Here is a 17,472-nt window from a genome sequence, read left to right as displayed (position 1 = left end):
AGAGTTACAATGTTTCTAGTTCTCTATCAGCACAGACAATGTTGTTTACAAACTTGGCAGACTGCCCGTTTTGTTTTTTCTTTTGACAGCAGAGTGAGCAGAGAAGTCTCTAAACTTGTTACATGAAAGAATCGGGAAACTCTGCATTCAAAATCGTGAGGGGGGGGGTCGAATCGAGATCACGATTTTTTTAATGATTAATTGTGCAGCTCTTCTTTGAATGGCTTCATGCAGTTGGCCTGCAGCAAACTGATAAGTTGATCTCCCCCCTCAGTTGCCTTTGTTGATATTTTTAGTGCTTTTGCAGGAAGCGGTTAGAGAGAAAACCCGTGTTTCCAGTTGCGTTCCTGTTCCCGCTGGCAAAAAAAAAAAAAAAAAGCTGCTGCTTAGTACATACAGTTTTGCCTTTAGCTATTTAGTTAGTTATCTTAGGAAGGTTTCCCCACCCCCATCATTTCATGACCAGGACATTTTTGTGCTACTTTAACTGGTAATTGCACAGTCATGCAACACTGTACCCAAATGACTTTTTTTTTATATAATCTCCCCCCCTCCCCCCACTAAAAAAAAAAAAGCTTTCTTTTGTTGATATTTAATCACCTCTGTGTGTATGTATGTATGTGTGTGTGTGTGTGTGTGTGTGTGTGTGTGTGTGTGTGTATATATGTATATATATGTGTGTGTATATATATATATATATATATATATATATATATATATATATATATATATATATATATATATATATATATATATATATATATATATATATATATATATATATATATATATATATATATATATATATATATATATATATAAAAATTTACATACACACACACACACACGTGATTAAATATCACCAAAAGAAAGCTCTCTTGTTGTGGGGAAAAATTGATAAAAATTTCAGTGTTGCATGACCGCGCAATTGTCATTCAAATTGCGACAGCGCTGAAAACTGAAAAATGGCCTGGGCAGGAAGGGGGTGAAAGTGCCCGGTATTGAAGTGGTTAAATGTAACCATATTGCTACACTCAGAGGCTCCTCTCTTCTTTTTTTTTTTTTTTTTTCTTTTTATACTCAGTTGTGACGTGACGCTACTCTTATATCAAGACATCGCTTGTATATCAAGACAAATTTTTATTAAAACATTTTGCTTGTCTTGCAAAAAGCTCTCAAACCAAAGGTTTTACTTTAAAGACCGAAAATTTTGAAAAAAATTAAGTTTTTGTTATAAAATTTTGTAAAATAAGTAATTTTTCTCCTTCACTGATGGGGCGGCACTGATGGGCTCTGATGGGGCGGCACTGATGGGCTCTGATGGGGCGCCACTGATGGGCTCTGATGGGGCGCCACTGATGGGCTCTGATGGGGCGCCACTGATGGGCTCTGATGGGGCGCCACTGATGGGCTCTGATGGGGCGCCACTGATGGGCTCTGATGGGGCGCCACTGATGGGCTCGGATGGGGCGCCACTGATGGGCTCGGATGGGGCGCCACTGATGGGCTCGGATGGGGCGGCACTGATGGGCTCTGATGGGGCGGCTCTGATGGGGCGGCACTGATGGGCTCGGATGGGGCGCCACTGATGGGCTCGGATGGGGCGCCGCTGATGGGCTCGGATGGGGCGCCGCTGATGGGCTCGGATGGGGCGTCGCTGATGGGCTCGGATGGGGCGCCACTGATGGGCTCGGATGGGGCGTCGCTGATGGGCTCGGATGGGGCGTCGCTGATGGGCTCGGATGGGGCGCCGCTGATGGGCTCGGATGGGGCGCCACTGATGGGGCGGCACTGATGGGCTCTGATGGGGCGGCTCTGATGGGGCGCCACTGATGGGCTCGGATGGGGCGCCACTGATGGGATCGGATGGGGCGCCACTGATGGGGCGTCGCTGATGGGCTCGGATGGGGCGTCGCTGATGGGCTCGGATGGGGCGTCGCTGATGGGCTCGGATGGGGCGCCACTGATGGGGCGGCACTGATGGGCTCTGATGGGGCGGCTCTGATGGGGCGGCACTGATGGGCTCGGATGGGGCGCCACTGATGGGCTCGGATGGGGCGCCACTGATGGGGCGTCGCTGATGGGCTCGGATGGGGCGTCGCTGATGGGCTCGGATGGGGCGTCGCTGATGGGCTCGGATGGGGCGGCACTGATGGGGCGGCACTGATGGGCTCGGATGGGGCGGCACTGATGGGGCGGCACTGATGGGCTCGGATGGGGCGGCACTGATGGGGCGGCACTGATGGGCTCGGATGGGGCGGCGCTGATGGGCTCGGATGGGGCGGCGCTGATGGGCTCGGATGGGGCGTCGCTGATGGGCTCGGATGGGGCGTCGCTGATGGGCTCGGATGGGGCGTCGCTGATGGGCTCGGATGGGGCGTCGCTGATGGGCTCGGATGGGGCGTCGCTGATGGGCTCGGATGGGGCGTCGCTGATGGGCTCGGATGGGGCGTCGCTGATGGGCTCGGATGGGGCGTCGCTGATGGGCTCGGATGGGGCGTCGCTGATGGGCTCGGATGGGGCGTCGCTGATGGGCTCGGATGGGGCGTCGCTGATGGGCTCGGATGGGGCGTCGCTGATGGGCTCGGATGGGGCGTCGCTGATGGGCTCGGATGGGGCGTCGCTGATGGGCTCGGATGGGGCGTCGCTGATGGGCTCGGATGGGGCGTCACTGATGTGAGGCACTGATGGATGGCGCTGAAGGGACGGCACTAATAGAAGCCCTCCCGGCAAATGAAAGTGTTTGTAAAGTGAGGGCGCAGGAGGCAGCTGGTCTGTCTTATGGAGTAGGAGAACACCATCTCATCCATGGCTTGGCGCTATTTAAGTCATTCTATAGAGCGGAGCACTAACCCACCAGACCCGTGTGAGTTCCCTCTAATAGGGCTTTGTTTGCAGTAAGAGCCCTTGCACACTGGGGCGGGGGTGGCGTCGGCGGTAAAACGCCGCTATTATTAGCGGCGTTATACCGCCGGTATGCGGCCGCTAGCGGGGGCGGTTTTACCCCCCCGCTAGCGGCCGAGAAGGGGTTAAATACCACCGCAAAGCGCCTCTGCAGAGGCGCATTGCCGGCGGTATAGCCGCGCCGTCCCATTGATTTCAATGGGCAGGAGCGGTAAAGGAGCGGTATACACACCGCTCCTTCACCGCTCCAAAGATGCTGCTGGCAGGACTTTTTTTACCGTCCTGCCAGCGCATCGCTCCAGTGTGCAAGCCCTCGGGGCTTGCACACTGGAATGCAAGGAGCGGCACTTTCGGGGCGGTTTGCAGGCGCTATTATTAGCGCAATAGCGCCTGCAAACCGCCCCAGTGTGCGAAGGCTCTAAATAAAATCTTTTAACACGTTATCACACTATGGGAGTTTCTTTTTGATATCTATATATGAGGAGTCTCCATCTCTGAGCAGTGTCTGGACCGTCCAACCTGACCTGGAATCCGTTTTGATGATTGAAAAGCGTTTACTGACCAAACTTCATTGTGAGGTCACAGGCTCAGAGGTGAGCGGCCATTACCTGGGGGGGGGGTGGGGAGCACCGGAGTGTAATCACTGCTGCGGATCGTTATATTCACCATCGCCTATCAAGTCACGTTTATTATCTCTGTATTAACCGCCTCACCCCCGCCCGCCGTCCTATGACGTGACGGACTTTGAGCGGGGATATCTGTATGACGGGTGTAGCTACAGACAGAGATCATTCAGACATTGCCGTTTTCAGCCAGCGATCTCCTACACCATAAGAACGATCATAGCGGCTGGTCGTTCGTACGGGAGGCGAGACGGGACGCCCCCCCTCCCCCCACCGCCCTCCGGTTCTTCTACCGACTCACCGCTACGATCGGTGAGTCGGAGAACGGATCCACCAGCCCCGGATGTTCACTATAGAGATTTCCAGCGGACCAGATGGTCGCCGGAGTCTCTATGATCGTTCGGAGGCCGGGCGCGATTACGACGTCACGCCTGGCCTCTGCATTCAAAAAAACGGCGCCGCCTCAGCTGGAAATGCCAGGATCGTGTGTGTGTGTTGTATTTTTTTTTTTTTCTTAAATTTATTTCAGGCTTCCCAGCCTAGAGGTGAGATGTGGGGTCTTATTGACCTCCATATCTCACTGTAAAGAGGACCTGTCATGCCATATTCCTATTACAAGGGATGTTTACATTCCTTGTACTAGGAATAAAAGTGATCAAATTTTTTTTTTTTTTTTTTTTAATGTGTCAAAAAAAAAAAAGTATAATTAACAATAAAAAAAAAATATTTTTTTTTCAAAGCGCCCCTGTCCCCGTGTGCTGGCACGCAGAAGCGAACGCATACGTAAGTCCCGCCCACATATGAAAACGGTGTTCAAACCACACATGTGAGGTGTCGATGCGAACGTTGGAGCGAGAGCAATCATTTTGTCCCTCCTCTGTAACTCAAAACATGTAACCAGTAAAAAAAATTTTCAAGCGTCGCCTGTGGGGATTTTTAAGTACCGAACTTTGGCGCCATTCCACGAGCGTGTGCAATTTTGAAGCGTGACATGTTGGGTATCTATTTACTCGGCGTAACTTCATCTTTCACAATATGCAAAAACATTGGGCTAACTTTACTGTTTTTGTTTTTTAAAGTACAAAACTGTTTTTTTTTGTTTTTTTTTTTTTTTTCCCAAAAAAAGTGTTAGAAAAATTGCTGCGCAAATACCGTGCGAGATAAAAAGTTGCAACAACCGCCATTGTATTCTCTAGGGTCTTTGCTAAAAAAAACATATATAATGTTTGGGGGTTCTATGTTCTAGCAAAAAAAATGTTGATTTTTACATGTAGGAGAGAAATGTCAGACTTGGCCCGGGATGGGAAGGGGTTAAGGACACAGAAAACGGATCCTGGGTGGTCAGAATATCACCGACTTTATATGCACTTGAGCACTTTATGGATGACTTTTGTATCAATATTTATATTCTATGAAATGTGTGTACATTCCAGTTTATATGATGTTGTAAGCTGTATGACGACATTCGTCGCTTATATATTATTATTTCATCCTTGGACTTGATTTTATAGGCACATCCACTTTGTTTGTTAGAAATGAACGGGGGAAATACCTTTTTCTGCAGCCGTGTGATCACATGACCTCCCCTGTGTTGGCCAGTCTTGATCTTTGCAGAGAAGTGGGAGGGGCCAAGATTCTCTTCTGCTGACTGGCTGATATCCCAGGGTAATCTCCGCCCTTCCTGCTTCTCTCCATAGAGCGAGGCTGGCCAGCAGGGTCATGTGATCGCACGCCTGCAGTGTCAGAAAAGGTATTTCTAACTTACACTTTCATTAACCGGTTCAATACCGGGCAATTTCACCCCCTTCCTTCCCAGGCCAATTTTTAGTTTTCAGCGCTGTCGCACTTTAAACGTCAATTGCGCGGTCGTGCGACGTTGTACCCAAAAAAAAATTGACATCCTTTTTTCACCACAAATAGAGCTTTTTTTTTTTGGTGGTATTTGATCGCCTCTGCGGTTTTTATTTTTTGCGCTATAAACAAAAGAAGAGCGACAATTTTGAAAAAAAACACAATATTTTTTACTTTTTGCTATAATAAATATCCCAATTTTTTTTTTTTTTAAAACACATTTTTTCCTCAGTTTAGGCCGATACGTATTCTTCTACATATTTTTGGTAAAAAAAATCGCAATAAGCGTATATTGATTGGTTTGCGCAAAAGTTATAGCGTCTACAAAATACGGGATAGATTTATGACATTTTTTTAAAAAAAAATATTTTTTTATTTTTTTAGCGGCGATCGCGATTTTTTTTTTTTGGTGACTGCGACATTATGGCGGACACATTGGACACTTTTGACACATTTTTGGGACCAATCACATTTATACAGCGATCAATGCTATAAAATTTGCATTGATTACTGTGTAAATGTGACAGGCAGTGAAGGGGTTAACCACTAGGGGGCGGGGAGGGGTTAATATGTTTCCTAGGGAGTGATTACTAACTGAAGGGGGAGGGGACGCACTAGGGGAGGAGACCAATCAGTGTTCCTCCGTTCTGGGAACACAGATCGCTCTCCTCAGAGCTGACAGGCTGTGGATCTGTGTGTTTACACACACAGATCCACATGCCGGCCCGGTTAACGGGCAATCGCGGGTGCCCGGCGGACATCGCGGCCGCCGGGCACACGCACCGGGTCCCGAGGAACGCGGCGCACGCGCACGCGCTCCCGCCCCCTAGGCGGCTGGGAATCCCAGGACGTCATATGACGTCCACCCAGGATGGGAGATCCCATCTGTGGACGTCATATGACTATGGGCGGGTATTGAAGTGGTTAAAGTGGTGTTCCACCCTAAAAAAAAAAAAAAAAAAAAAAAAAAAAGTCATGATTGTGCCTAAAAAAAAAAAAAAAAAACATTTGGATATATATTTTTTTTTACTTACCTCTAAATGCCTGTTGCTAGGGGGTCCCTCGTAGTCTGCCTCTTCCAGTGCCTGGGCTGGTGACATCACTTCCCCCTCGGCACAGGAAGGGCTCCGCTCTGCTCCCTCCCTCCTGTCAATCATCTGGGACCCATTACAGGTCCCAGGTGACTGAGCGGCCAATCACGGCTCGCGGCGCCGCTGATGACAGGGAGGGAGGGGGTGGGGAGAGACTGTCCAGAGGAGAGAGCAGGGCTGCGGATGACGAGGCACGTAAACTGACCACGCTAGTCTGGGCTCAGCAGCCCTGATTATTGTGGCCAGCAGAGGCAGGGGGACTCCAACTGGCAGGATCAACCAGGTTTATCACCAGTTAGGAAGAGAAGAATTGCACAGCACTGTGCTCTTGTTCATGCCTTTTAAAGGAACAGGACCTTTTTTTTTTTTTTTTTTTTTTTTTTTTTTTAGGTTTGCCAACGCTTTAAGCCCGTACTGTATTTGGGTATAGCGTGGGCAGGAAGGGGTTAACTGATTCCTCCTGTATTGATTGACATTGTAGCTATTAGAGCTGCACGATTCTGGCCAAAATGAGAATCAAGATTTTTTTTTTTTGCTTGGAATAAAAAGATCACGATTCTCGCGACGTAAAATCTTAAACATTATACAAAAAAAAAAAGGGCTAACTTTTACTGTTTTTTTTTTTTTTTTTTTTTAATTCATTAAAGTAATTTTTTCCAAAAAAAATTGCATTTTGAAAGACCGTTGCACAAATACAGTGTGACATAAAATATTGCAACAACCACCATTTTATTCTCTAGGGTGTCTACTAAAAAAATTATATGTTTGGGGGGTTCTAAGTAATTTTCTAGCAAAAAAAAAAAAAAATGATTTTAACTTGAAACCAACAAATGTCAGAAAAAGGTTTAGTGGTTAAACTTTTTTCACTTGCACAGGAAGTCCATTCCATTGACAAATTGTTACAATGTTTATACTTCAGTTCAACTGATAAAGAATGTTGTGATTCTTGGCAGACTGCCCGGTTTTTTTCTCTTCCTTTCTTTGCTGTGGCTTCAGAAGAGCAGAGAGAATTCTTTGCATAGAAGGAATTGTGAAACACTTTTAGTCGAGATCGCGATACCGATTCTTGACGATTAATTGTGCAGCTCAAGTAGCTCTACTGTCTGCCCTCATGCAAACTAAATCCTATATTATAATAATAATATTTAATAATAATAATTTAGGCCAAAATGTATTCTGCTACATGTCACAAGCGCTGGCAGTGATCGGGGTCTCCTTTGCTTTCAGTTCTGTAAGGCTGGGTTCACATGTATGCGAATTGGATGCGTTTAATCGTGTGAATGTGACCGTCTTTCAATGGAGCGGGGTTCACACACATGTGCGGGGGGGGGGGGGGGGGGCGGGGGTTGGGTCCGGTTCAGGTAAAAATTCACACCTGAACCGGTGAAAAAAACGCATCGGACTGGAAACCGCATACATGTGAACCCGGCCTAACTGATAGCAGGGAGAAATTCAGCCAGATCTGCGCAACACCAACACACAGATCTCTGTGCTGTGATTGGCCACAGCCGATCAGCAGGTATACAGCCAAAAATGACCTGCTGACAAACTTGTGCTGTATCCAATCATAGCCTTTATACACGTCCTCTGCAGGGATACATTGTACACTTTATACACGTCCTCTGCAGGGATACATTGTACACTTTATACACGTCCTCTGCAGGGATACATTGTACACTTTATACACGGCCTCTGCAGAGATACATTGTACACTTTATACACGTCCTCTGCAGGGATACATTGTACACTTTATACACGTCCTCTGCAGGGATACATTGTACACTTTATACACGGCCTCTGCAGGGATACATTGTACACTTTATACACGTCCTCTGCAGGGATACATTGTACACTTTATACACTTTATACACGGCCTCTGCAGGGATACATTGTACACTTTATACACTTTATACACGGCCTCTGCAGGGATACATTGTACACTTTATACACTTTATACACGGCCTCTGCAGGGATACATTGTACACTTTATACACGGCCTCTGCAGAGATACATTGTACACTTTATACACGTCCTCTGCAGGGATACATTGTACACTTTATACACGTCCTCTGCAGGGATACATTGTACACTTTATACACGTCCTCTGCAGGGATACATTGTACACTTTATACACGTCCTCTGCAGGGATACATTGTACACTTTATACACGTCCTCTGCAGGGATACATTGTACACTTTATACACGTCCTCTGCAGAGATACATTGTACACTTTATACACGGCCTCTGCAGAGATACATTGTACACTTTATACACGGCCTCTGCAGGGATACATTGTACACTTTATACACGGCCTCTGCAGAGATACATTGTACACTTTATACACGTCCTCTGGAAGGATACATTGTACACTTTATACACGGCCTCTGCAGGGATACATTGTACACTTTATACACTTTATACACGGCCTCTGCAGGGATACATTGTACACTTTATACACGGCCTCTGCAGAGATACATTGTACACTTTATACACGTCCTCTGGAAGGATACATTGTACACTTTATACACGGCCTCTGCAGGGATACATTGTACACTTTATACACGGCCTCTGCAGAGATACATTGTACACTTTATACACGGCCTCTGCAGGGATACATTGTACACTTTATACACGTCCTCTGCAGAGATACATTGTACACTTTATACACGGCCTCTGCAGGGATACATTGTACACTTTATACACGTCCTCTGCAGGGATACATTGTACACTTTATACACGGCCTCTGCAGGGATACATTGTACACTTTATACACGGCCTCTGCAAGGATACATTGTACACTTTATACACGTCCTCTGCAAGGATACATTGTACACTTTATACACGGCCTCTGCAAGGATACATTGTATCTCCCCCTCCCTCCTATAGAAGAGAAAGAAATACAAGAGATCCACTTCTCAAAGAAGATTGGCTATCAGTGATCACATGATCCGGAGCTCGTCCTTATGGCTCCTGATCGTTACTCTGAGACTTGGAGCTTCCGGTGACGTTGATCCGGCGCACTGAACAACTATTATATATGCAGAAAGAAATACGTTTGCCTTCAGGCTTTGTGCACACAGTGGGTTTGCCCAATTCTGCCAGACGCCTTTTCTCCTGGCAGCAGCTCTTCTAGGCGCATCGAAAGGGTTGGGCATGAATTCATTTCATAGAATGGTTTATTTTGCCCATTTGAAATGAATTGACTCTCCAGCGCAGTCTAGTAGTGTCGGGACGCTGCGGCTCCTGGACGGTGCTGGCAGTTGGGTTTTTATGTTTTTCTGCCTCTGCATGGACACACAGGCTAACATGGAGGGGGGTTTAGAGGCAGAAAAAATAAACACAAGATGCCCCTAACAGCACTAAAAACATCCAGTGTGCATGAGGCCTTCGTTCTACTTTAAGCTAGTCTGTTATAATGTAATTCTATACATGTGTATGTTAAACCCAGAAACAAACCTTTATTATATTGCAGCTTACCAATTCTTAGATGTGATGACTGCGCAGGAAGGACAGAGGAGGACAGAGAGCAGTGCTGGGAGGACCAGGGACAGTGCAGGTATGACAGAGAACAGTGCAGGGGGGACACGGGCACTGCAGGGAGGACAGTGGAGTGCACAGAGAACAGGGCGATGAGGACATAGGGGACACGGGCAGGGGCGACACTGCAGGGAGGACAGAAGGCATGAGGGACATGGGCAGGGGGGTCATGGGCGGGGAGGGCATGGGGGACACGGGCACTGCAGGGAGGGCATGGGGGACATACATGGGCACTGCAGGGAGGACAGTGGAGTGCCAGGGCGGACCGAGGCCATAGGGGACACGGGCAGGGGGGGCACTGCAGGGATGGCAGGGAAGACAGAGGGCATGAGGGACACAGGCAGGGGGGGACATGGGCGGGGAGGGCATGGGGGACACGGGCACTGCAGGGAGGGCATGGGGGACATGGGCACTGCAGGGAGGACAGTGGAGTGCCAGGGCGGACCGAGGCCATAGGGGACACGGGCAGGGGGGGCACTGCAGGGATGGCAGGGAAGACAGAGGGCATGGGGGACATGGGCGGGGAGGGCATGGGGGACACGGGCACTGCAGGGAGAACAGAGGGCAGTGGGGGACACGGCCAGGGCAGGGAGGACAGTGAAGTGCACAGAGGGCAGGGGGGAAACTGGCACTGCAGGGAAGACAGAGGGCAGGGGGGGACACAGGCACTGCAGGGAGGACAGAGGGCAGTGGGGGACATGGCCAGGGCAGGGAGGACAGTGAAGTGCACAGAGGGCAGGGGGGAAACTGGCACTGCAGGGAAGACAGAGGGCTGGAGCACGGAGGGCATAGGGGACACGAGCAGGGCAGGAGGGGGGGCAGGGGAACATGGGCACTGCAGGGAGGGCAGGGTGGACACGGGCACTGCAGGGAGGGCGGGGAGGACAGAGTGCAGGGGGACACGGACACTGCAGGGAGGACAGTGGCGTGCACAGAGGGCAGGGCGGGGAGGACAGAGTGCAGTGGGGGACACAGCCAGGGCAGGGAGGACAGGAGTGCACAGGGGGCAGGGGGGGGGGGGGGAACACAGGCAGGGCAGGAGGGATACGGGCACTGCAGGGAGGACAGTGGAGTACACTCAGTGCATGGAGGACAGAAGTCAGGGTAGGGGGGACACAGGCACTGCAGGGGGCACAGTGCAGTGCACAGAGGGCAGGGGGGACATGGGCACTGCAGGGAGGACAGAGGTCAGTGTAGGGGGGGACACGGGCACTGTAGGGGGGACAGTGGAGTGGACAGAGGGCAGGGGGGACACGGGCAGGGCAGGGAGGACAGTGGAGTACACGCAATGCATGGAGGACAGAGGTCAGGGTAGGGGGGACATGGGCACTGTAGGGAGGACAGTGGAGTGGACAGAGGGCAGGGGGGGTCACGGGCACTGCAGGGAGGACAGTGGAGTACACGCAGTGCATGGAGGACAGAAGTCAGGGTAGGGGGGACACGGGTACTGTAGGGGGGACAGTGCAGTGCACAGAGGGCAGGGAGGACACGGGCACTGCAGGGAGGACAGAGGTCAGTGTAAGGGGGGACACGGGCACTGTAGGGGGGACAGTGGAGTGGACAGAGGGCAGGAGGGACACGGGCAGGGAGGACAGTGGAGTACATGCAGTGCATGGAGGACAGAGGTCAGGGTAGGGGGGGCAGTGGGGGAGGGCAGTGCAGTGGGGCACACTGTCAGAGCAGAAGGGACACTGGCACTGCAGGGAGGGCAGTGGAGTGCACAGGGGGAAGGGCATGGATGACAGGGGGCAGTGCAGGGGGAACACAGGCACTGCAGGGAGGGCAGGGGCACTGCAGGCCCTGGCTGTGTTGTCTGGCAGTGGTGCTTTTATCACAAAACTAGCTGAAAAAACAAAACAAAAAAATAAAGTTTGCCATTTCCACGCTTTCAGCTTTGATTACGCCTATTAGCATAACGGCTTTACATTGTCTGGTGTCTTCAGTCACCCCTGACATGGATTTTTCACATTCCCGAGTCAGATTCGGCGCTCTCAGGTTGTGTTTATACCCCCTACTTATCTCGCTGTGTAATTCTACTAGTCAGCAAGTCTGGGAATAGCTGGAGCCGCGGGCTGTGAGTGCAAATTCTGCTGCTTGTGTCACCTGATTGGCTGAACCAAATCAACACCCCAGGTGTTTTGGATATCGATCTATCTTCTCTACAAACCCCCTCCCCCCCACCACCAGCACCACCACCACCGCTGTCACAGCTATATAGTGAGCTCTGGAGGAGGGTAGGTTGGGAGATGGTGGTTATTGCTAAAGGGAACCTGTCACTGGACAGTCGCATACAGACGGTTATTTGTCGGAAATGGCAGATGCCGCATTCTACCATCCTAAGTCCAATGTAAGTGGGGGGGGGGGGTCCATGCTGAGCTGAGGCCCCACCCACCAAACAATACTGGACAATGAGTGAGCAGTGGAACACTGATGAAGCCATCACTCTGCTCCCGTCTTCATTTGTTCTTCAGCAGAGAGCTGATTGGCTCTTAGTGCTGCCCGCCCTTTCCTAGTCCTGCTGTACAGGACACTGGTACTATTTTACTTTAGAATTGTTGTGTTTTTTTATATTTTAAATCAGTACATAACTTTTTATTTTATTTTTTAACCCCTTTAAGTCTGGCTGTACACATTTCGACAGCACGGACTGGGATTTAAAGTACGACTAAAGGCAAAACTTTTTAGTTTGTTTTGGATGGAGTGGAGAGGAATTAGAACCCCTGTTAGGTTTTTATTGCCGTCTGTTCCCCCGGTAGGGGGATTCGCCCTCCCTATTTCTCCAAGAGTGAAAGAAAATCCCAAACTTTGGTTTGTCACCAGAACAGGAATAGAGGGGAAATCTTCCAATGGGGACATCGTTTCTGGTGACAACACACTTTGGAAGGATCTCCTCTCGCTTCCTGTTTTGGCTATGGAACAGGAAGTGAAGGGAAATCTCCCCAATAAGACAACTGTGTTCAATCAGGCTGTCCTTCTTCTTCTTCTCTTTTTTTTTTTTTGTCATGCAATTACTGCCAGCAGCTATAGCCGCTAGTATTAATCATTGTGTTCTGCCAGCTGGGACGGCTCCCTAAGGCCCCTCTGCCAGCAGAATACAAAAGCGCAGTGGGAGGGATTCCCCCATTAACACTGACTGTGCGATTTATTTATTTATTTTTTTATTTATTTTTTTTTTCCCCTGCAACCTGTGGTTGCAGGAAAGAAAATCTATTTAATCTATGGGCTGCTTAAAGCTGGCCATACATGGAGCGATTTTCTTTCCTGCAACCACGGGAATCCCTCCTGCAGAGCCAATGTGTTCTCCCGGAGGGGGAAGAGGACGACAACAACTGAGGGAGCAGTCCTGGCCAGGAGAACACAATGATTACTGCTAGCAATTATAATAGCTGCTAGCAATAATCACATGTAAAATCCGGCAGGCTGGTTGTACCCACGTTGATCCATTGAGCAACTTTGGTACATTCAGCCTGCTCACACATGGTCCGAATCTCAGCAGGTTCCTGGTGATCCGTGCCGAGACTCGAACTGTGTACCACCGGCTTAAGCCATAACTGTATCTCCTGCTCGATGTGGAGGTTTTCTGTGCACAGACCTGAATTGTAGTGAGGACAGGATTATCATATGGGAAAGCCGGGCTGGCAGGTCATTTATTGTTGTCTAAACAGCGTAAGAGACTCTCAGAGGTGGTGAGGAAGGGGGACATGTAATGGGAAAGGGTGGTGAGTGGCAAGGAAGGAGGCTGAGCGATGAGGAAGTGGGGAGAGCATAAAGAGGGAGAGTGCTGGGGGGGGGGAGGGGGGGAGGGGCAGTGAGAGGAAGGGGGTTGAAGAAAAGAGTGATGAGGAAGGGGGAGGGGTGAGCGGTAAGTAATATGGGGATAACGCTGAGGAAGGGGGGAGGGAGCAGTGAAGAAGTGGGGAGAGATAGAGGGAAGGGGGGTGGGCGATGAGGAAGAGGGGAGAGCAATGGGGAAGATGAAAAAGGAAGGGGGGGAGAGCTGAGAGAAAGGGCTGTGAAGAGGGCGGGAGAGTGATGGGGTAGGGGGGAAAGCTATGAGGAAGATGGTGGGGAAGGAGGATGAGCGGTGGGGAAGGGGGGAAAGTGGTGAGGATGGGGGGGTGAAGAAGAGAAGAGAGTGATGGGGAAGGGGGGTAGGCGGTGAGGAGGGAGGGAGAACAGCGAGGAGGGGAGCAGTGAGGAAGGTAGAGGGGTGAGTGGTAAGGAATATAGGGATAGCAGTGAGGAAGTGGGGAGAAATAGGGGGAAGGGGGGTGAGTGGTGAGGAAGGGGAAGGGGAGAGTGAAGCGAGGAAGGTGGATGAGGAAGAGGGGAGAGCAGTGGAGAAGGGGGGGAAAGGGGTGAGGAAGGAGGGAATTGGGCGGTGAGGAAGGTGGATGAGGAAGAGTGGAGAGCAGTGGGGAAGGGGGTAAAGCGGTGAGGAAGGACAGGCTTGGGCGGTGAGGAAGGTGGATGAGGAAGAGTGCAGAGCAATGCGGAATGGGGGGGGGGTGAAGCAGTGAGGAAGGAGGGGGTTGGGCGGTGAGGAAGAGTGGAGAGCAGTGGGGAAGGGGGGGAAATGGGTGAGGAAGGAGGGGGTTGGGCGGTGAGGAAGAGTGGAGAGCAGTGAGGAAGGGGAGGAAAGGGGTGAGGAAGGAGGGGGTTGGGCGATGAGGAAGAGTGGAGAGCAGTAGGGAGGGGGGGGAGCGGTGAGGAAGAGGGGGGAAGGAGGGGGTTGGGCGGTGAGGAAGAGTGGAGAGCAGTGGGGGATCGGTGAGGAAGAGGGGGAAGGAGGGGGTTGGGAGGTGAGGAAGAGGGGAGATTAGTGGGGAAGGGGGGAAAGTGGTGGGGAAGGAGGGGGTTGGGCGGTGAGGAAGGTGGATAAGGAAGAGTGGAGAGCAGTGGGGAGAAGGGGAAAGCGGTGAGGAAGGACGGGGTTGGGCGGTGAGGAAGGTGGATGAGGAAGAGTGCAGAGCAATGGGGGGGCGGCGGTGAAGCGGTGAGGAAGGAGGGGGTTGGGCGGTGAGGAAGGTGGATGAGAAAGAGTGGAGAGCAGTGAGGAGGGGGGGACCGGTGAAGAAGAGGGGGGAAGGAGGGGGTTGGGCGGTGAGGAAGAGGGGAGATTAGTGGGGAAGGGGGGAAGTGGTGAGGAAGGAGGGGGTTTGGCGGTGAGGAAGGGGGGGGGGAGAGCAGTGGGGAAGGGGGGGGGGATCGGTGAGGAAGAGGGGGAAGGAGGGGGTTGGGCGGTGAGGAAGAGTGGAGAGCAGTGGGGGATCGGTGAGGAAGAGGGGGAAGGAGGGGCTTGGGCGGTGAGGAAGAGTGGAGAGCAGTGGGGGATCGGTGAGGAAGAGGGGGAAGGAGGGGGTTGGGCGGTGAGGAAGAGTGGAGAGCAGTGGGGAGGGGGGGGGGAGCAGTGGGAGAGCAGTGAGGAAGAGGGGGAAGGAGGGGGTTGGGCGTTGAGGAAGAGTGGAGAGCAGTGGGGGATCGGTGAGGAAGAGGGGGAAGGAGGGGGTTGGGCGGTGAGGAAGAGTGGAGAGCAGTGGGGAGGGGGGGGGGAGCAGTGGGAGAGCAGTGAGGAAGAGGGGGAAGGAGGGGGTTGGGCGGTGAGGAAGAGTGGAGAGCAGTGGGGAAGAGTGAAGAGCAGTGGGGGAATCGGTGAGGAAGAGGGGGAAGGAGGGGGTTGGGCGGTGAGGAAGAGTGGAGAGCAGTGGGGAAGGGGGGGGGGAGCAGTGGGAGAGCAGTGAGGAAGAGGGGGAAGGAGGGGGTTGGGCGGTGAGGAAGAGTGAAGAGCAGTGGGGGATCGGTGAGGAAGAGGGGGAAGGAGGGGGTTGGGCGGTGAGGAAGAGTGGAGAGCAGTGGGAAAGGAGACACTTTGTCAACATTGGATGATGGCTGCACCATTGGACCTTCCCGCCTTGTAGAGTTCAGGAGTCACCCGATCAATTATTTACTACTATACAAACAATCCAGACACACCAAGCTCAATATTCCAGTCTTCTCCTCTCGGTTGGGATTTTTTGCTGCCTCGACAAAAAAAAAAAGGAATTTGTTCTGCTGAGCCAGACACTGGAAGAAATTTGCTCAGATTTTTTTTTGGGGTGGGGGAAGCTTTCGGTAGTCCTCTCTTTGAGGGTGGTTTACGGCGGTTAACTGTCCGTGTCCTTTTTTTTTATTTTGGAGCATTGCGGGTAGAAACCAGGTCGCACCTGCTCCCTTAACTCCGGAGGACTCCTTAATGAATGGCGTCATTCTTGTTGCCGTGACGACCAGCCCAGGCCCTCCAGAGAGCAGCTGCCGGGTTATTAGAACGTCCTCGTCTCACTCAATGAGGACAAAGTAGATACCTGAGCTGTCCCCGGGGGCCGGTGGTGGCACCGTGTATTGTCTTTTCTTTCTGAACTGCTAATTATTTGTCAGTGTGAAGAGATGGTGACGGATATACGCTACCCCGTTTGACAACCACGCCAAGGGGGGGGAGGGGGGGGGGGCTTTTATTTTTTCTATATTTGTCTTAAAGCAGCCCTTCAACCTTTGCATAATTCCAAATTCCACAATCAAAGAATCCTTTTCTTTTAAGCAGGTCCTGGCCCTGCACTTCTGGTTCATGCCTAGGTGATATCCCCTGGAATACTCGAGCCCCTTGGGATTCTAGCATCACCCATCCCAGGAGGCTTTCGGGGCAATGTCCAACATGCTATGCATGCGTCGGGCAGTCTCAGATGCACTGCGCATGTGCTGCAGAACATCAAGGGGCTAGATGCAAGAACCCACTGGAAGAGACACCTATCCACCTGACGATGGTGGCGCTGGACCCGGTGGTGAATTGGGAGGTTTCACCAGATAAAACTGGATTTGCATGGTAAGTATGAGGACCAAAGTTAAGGGGTGGGGGGTAAAGTTCCTCCTTAAAGTGTGTTTAAACCAAAAAACAGGAATGTCATATTGCCAGTAACAGACTGCCTGTCCTAGAGTGACAACTCTCGCTCACCATACTGTATCTATGGTAGAGCAGCGTTGTCATCATATGACAGGAATACAGAGCCACCCCCCTTTTTTCCTCTCCATAACACCAGGGGGAGATTGTTACCCCCCCCCAAAAAAAAAACCCCGACCTAATGTCATTGGTCCTCTTCAGGACAGTCAATCTGTCCTCTGTCAATCATGCCCGTTTCCAATGAAGCCAGCTGGTCTTTTATACCCCCCCCCCCCCCCCCCCCCAGGGGGTGCACCACCTCACGGGCTGGGCTCATAGTACTCCGGGACTAAATGAGGCCCATATGTCGTCATGTTACTGCTGCTCAGTCTTAGAAGAATGCCGGCCACCTGTCAGGAGAAGAAGCTGCGGTGACGTCACTGGACCAACAAGAAGATAGCAGGAATAAGGTATGTATAGGGCAGGGGTAGGCCAACTTCGGCCCTTTAGCTGTTGCTGAACTAAAAGTCCCATCATGCCTCTGGGAGTCGTCCTT

At 51.1% G+C, this 17,472-nt stretch overlaps 1 protein-coding gene across 4 annotated transcripts in view; it reads left to right on the top strand.

Annotated features, from left to right (window-relative positions):
• The window catches only part of SETD2 (SET domain containing 2, histone lysine methyltransferase), a 131,827-nt gene that overhangs the window by 13,612 nt on the left and 100,743 nt on the right, over positions 1-17,472 (top strand). For 2 of the 4 annotated variants that reach the window (XM_073632467.1, XM_073632466.1), the window contains exon 2: positions 9,942-10,025. The exons of the other annotated variants lie outside the window; for them this stretch is intronic. In XM_073632467.1, the coding sequence (XP_073488568.1) occupies positions 9,942-10,025 (84 nt within the window). The remainder of the gene's footprint in view (positions 1-9,941; positions 10,026-17,472) is intronic. 4 annotated transcript variants of the gene reach the window in all.

This window comes from Aquarana catesbeiana, linkage group LG05 (assembly GCF_042186555.1).
Source record: "Aquarana catesbeiana isolate 2022-GZ linkage group LG05, ASM4218655v1, whole genome shotgun sequence".
Classification (NCBI taxonomy): domain Eukaryota; kingdom Metazoa; phylum Chordata; class Amphibia; order Anura; family Ranidae; genus Aquarana; species Aquarana catesbeiana.
Note: the sequence above shows the minus strand (reverse complement) of the source record. Positions and strands in the feature narration are given on the sequence as shown.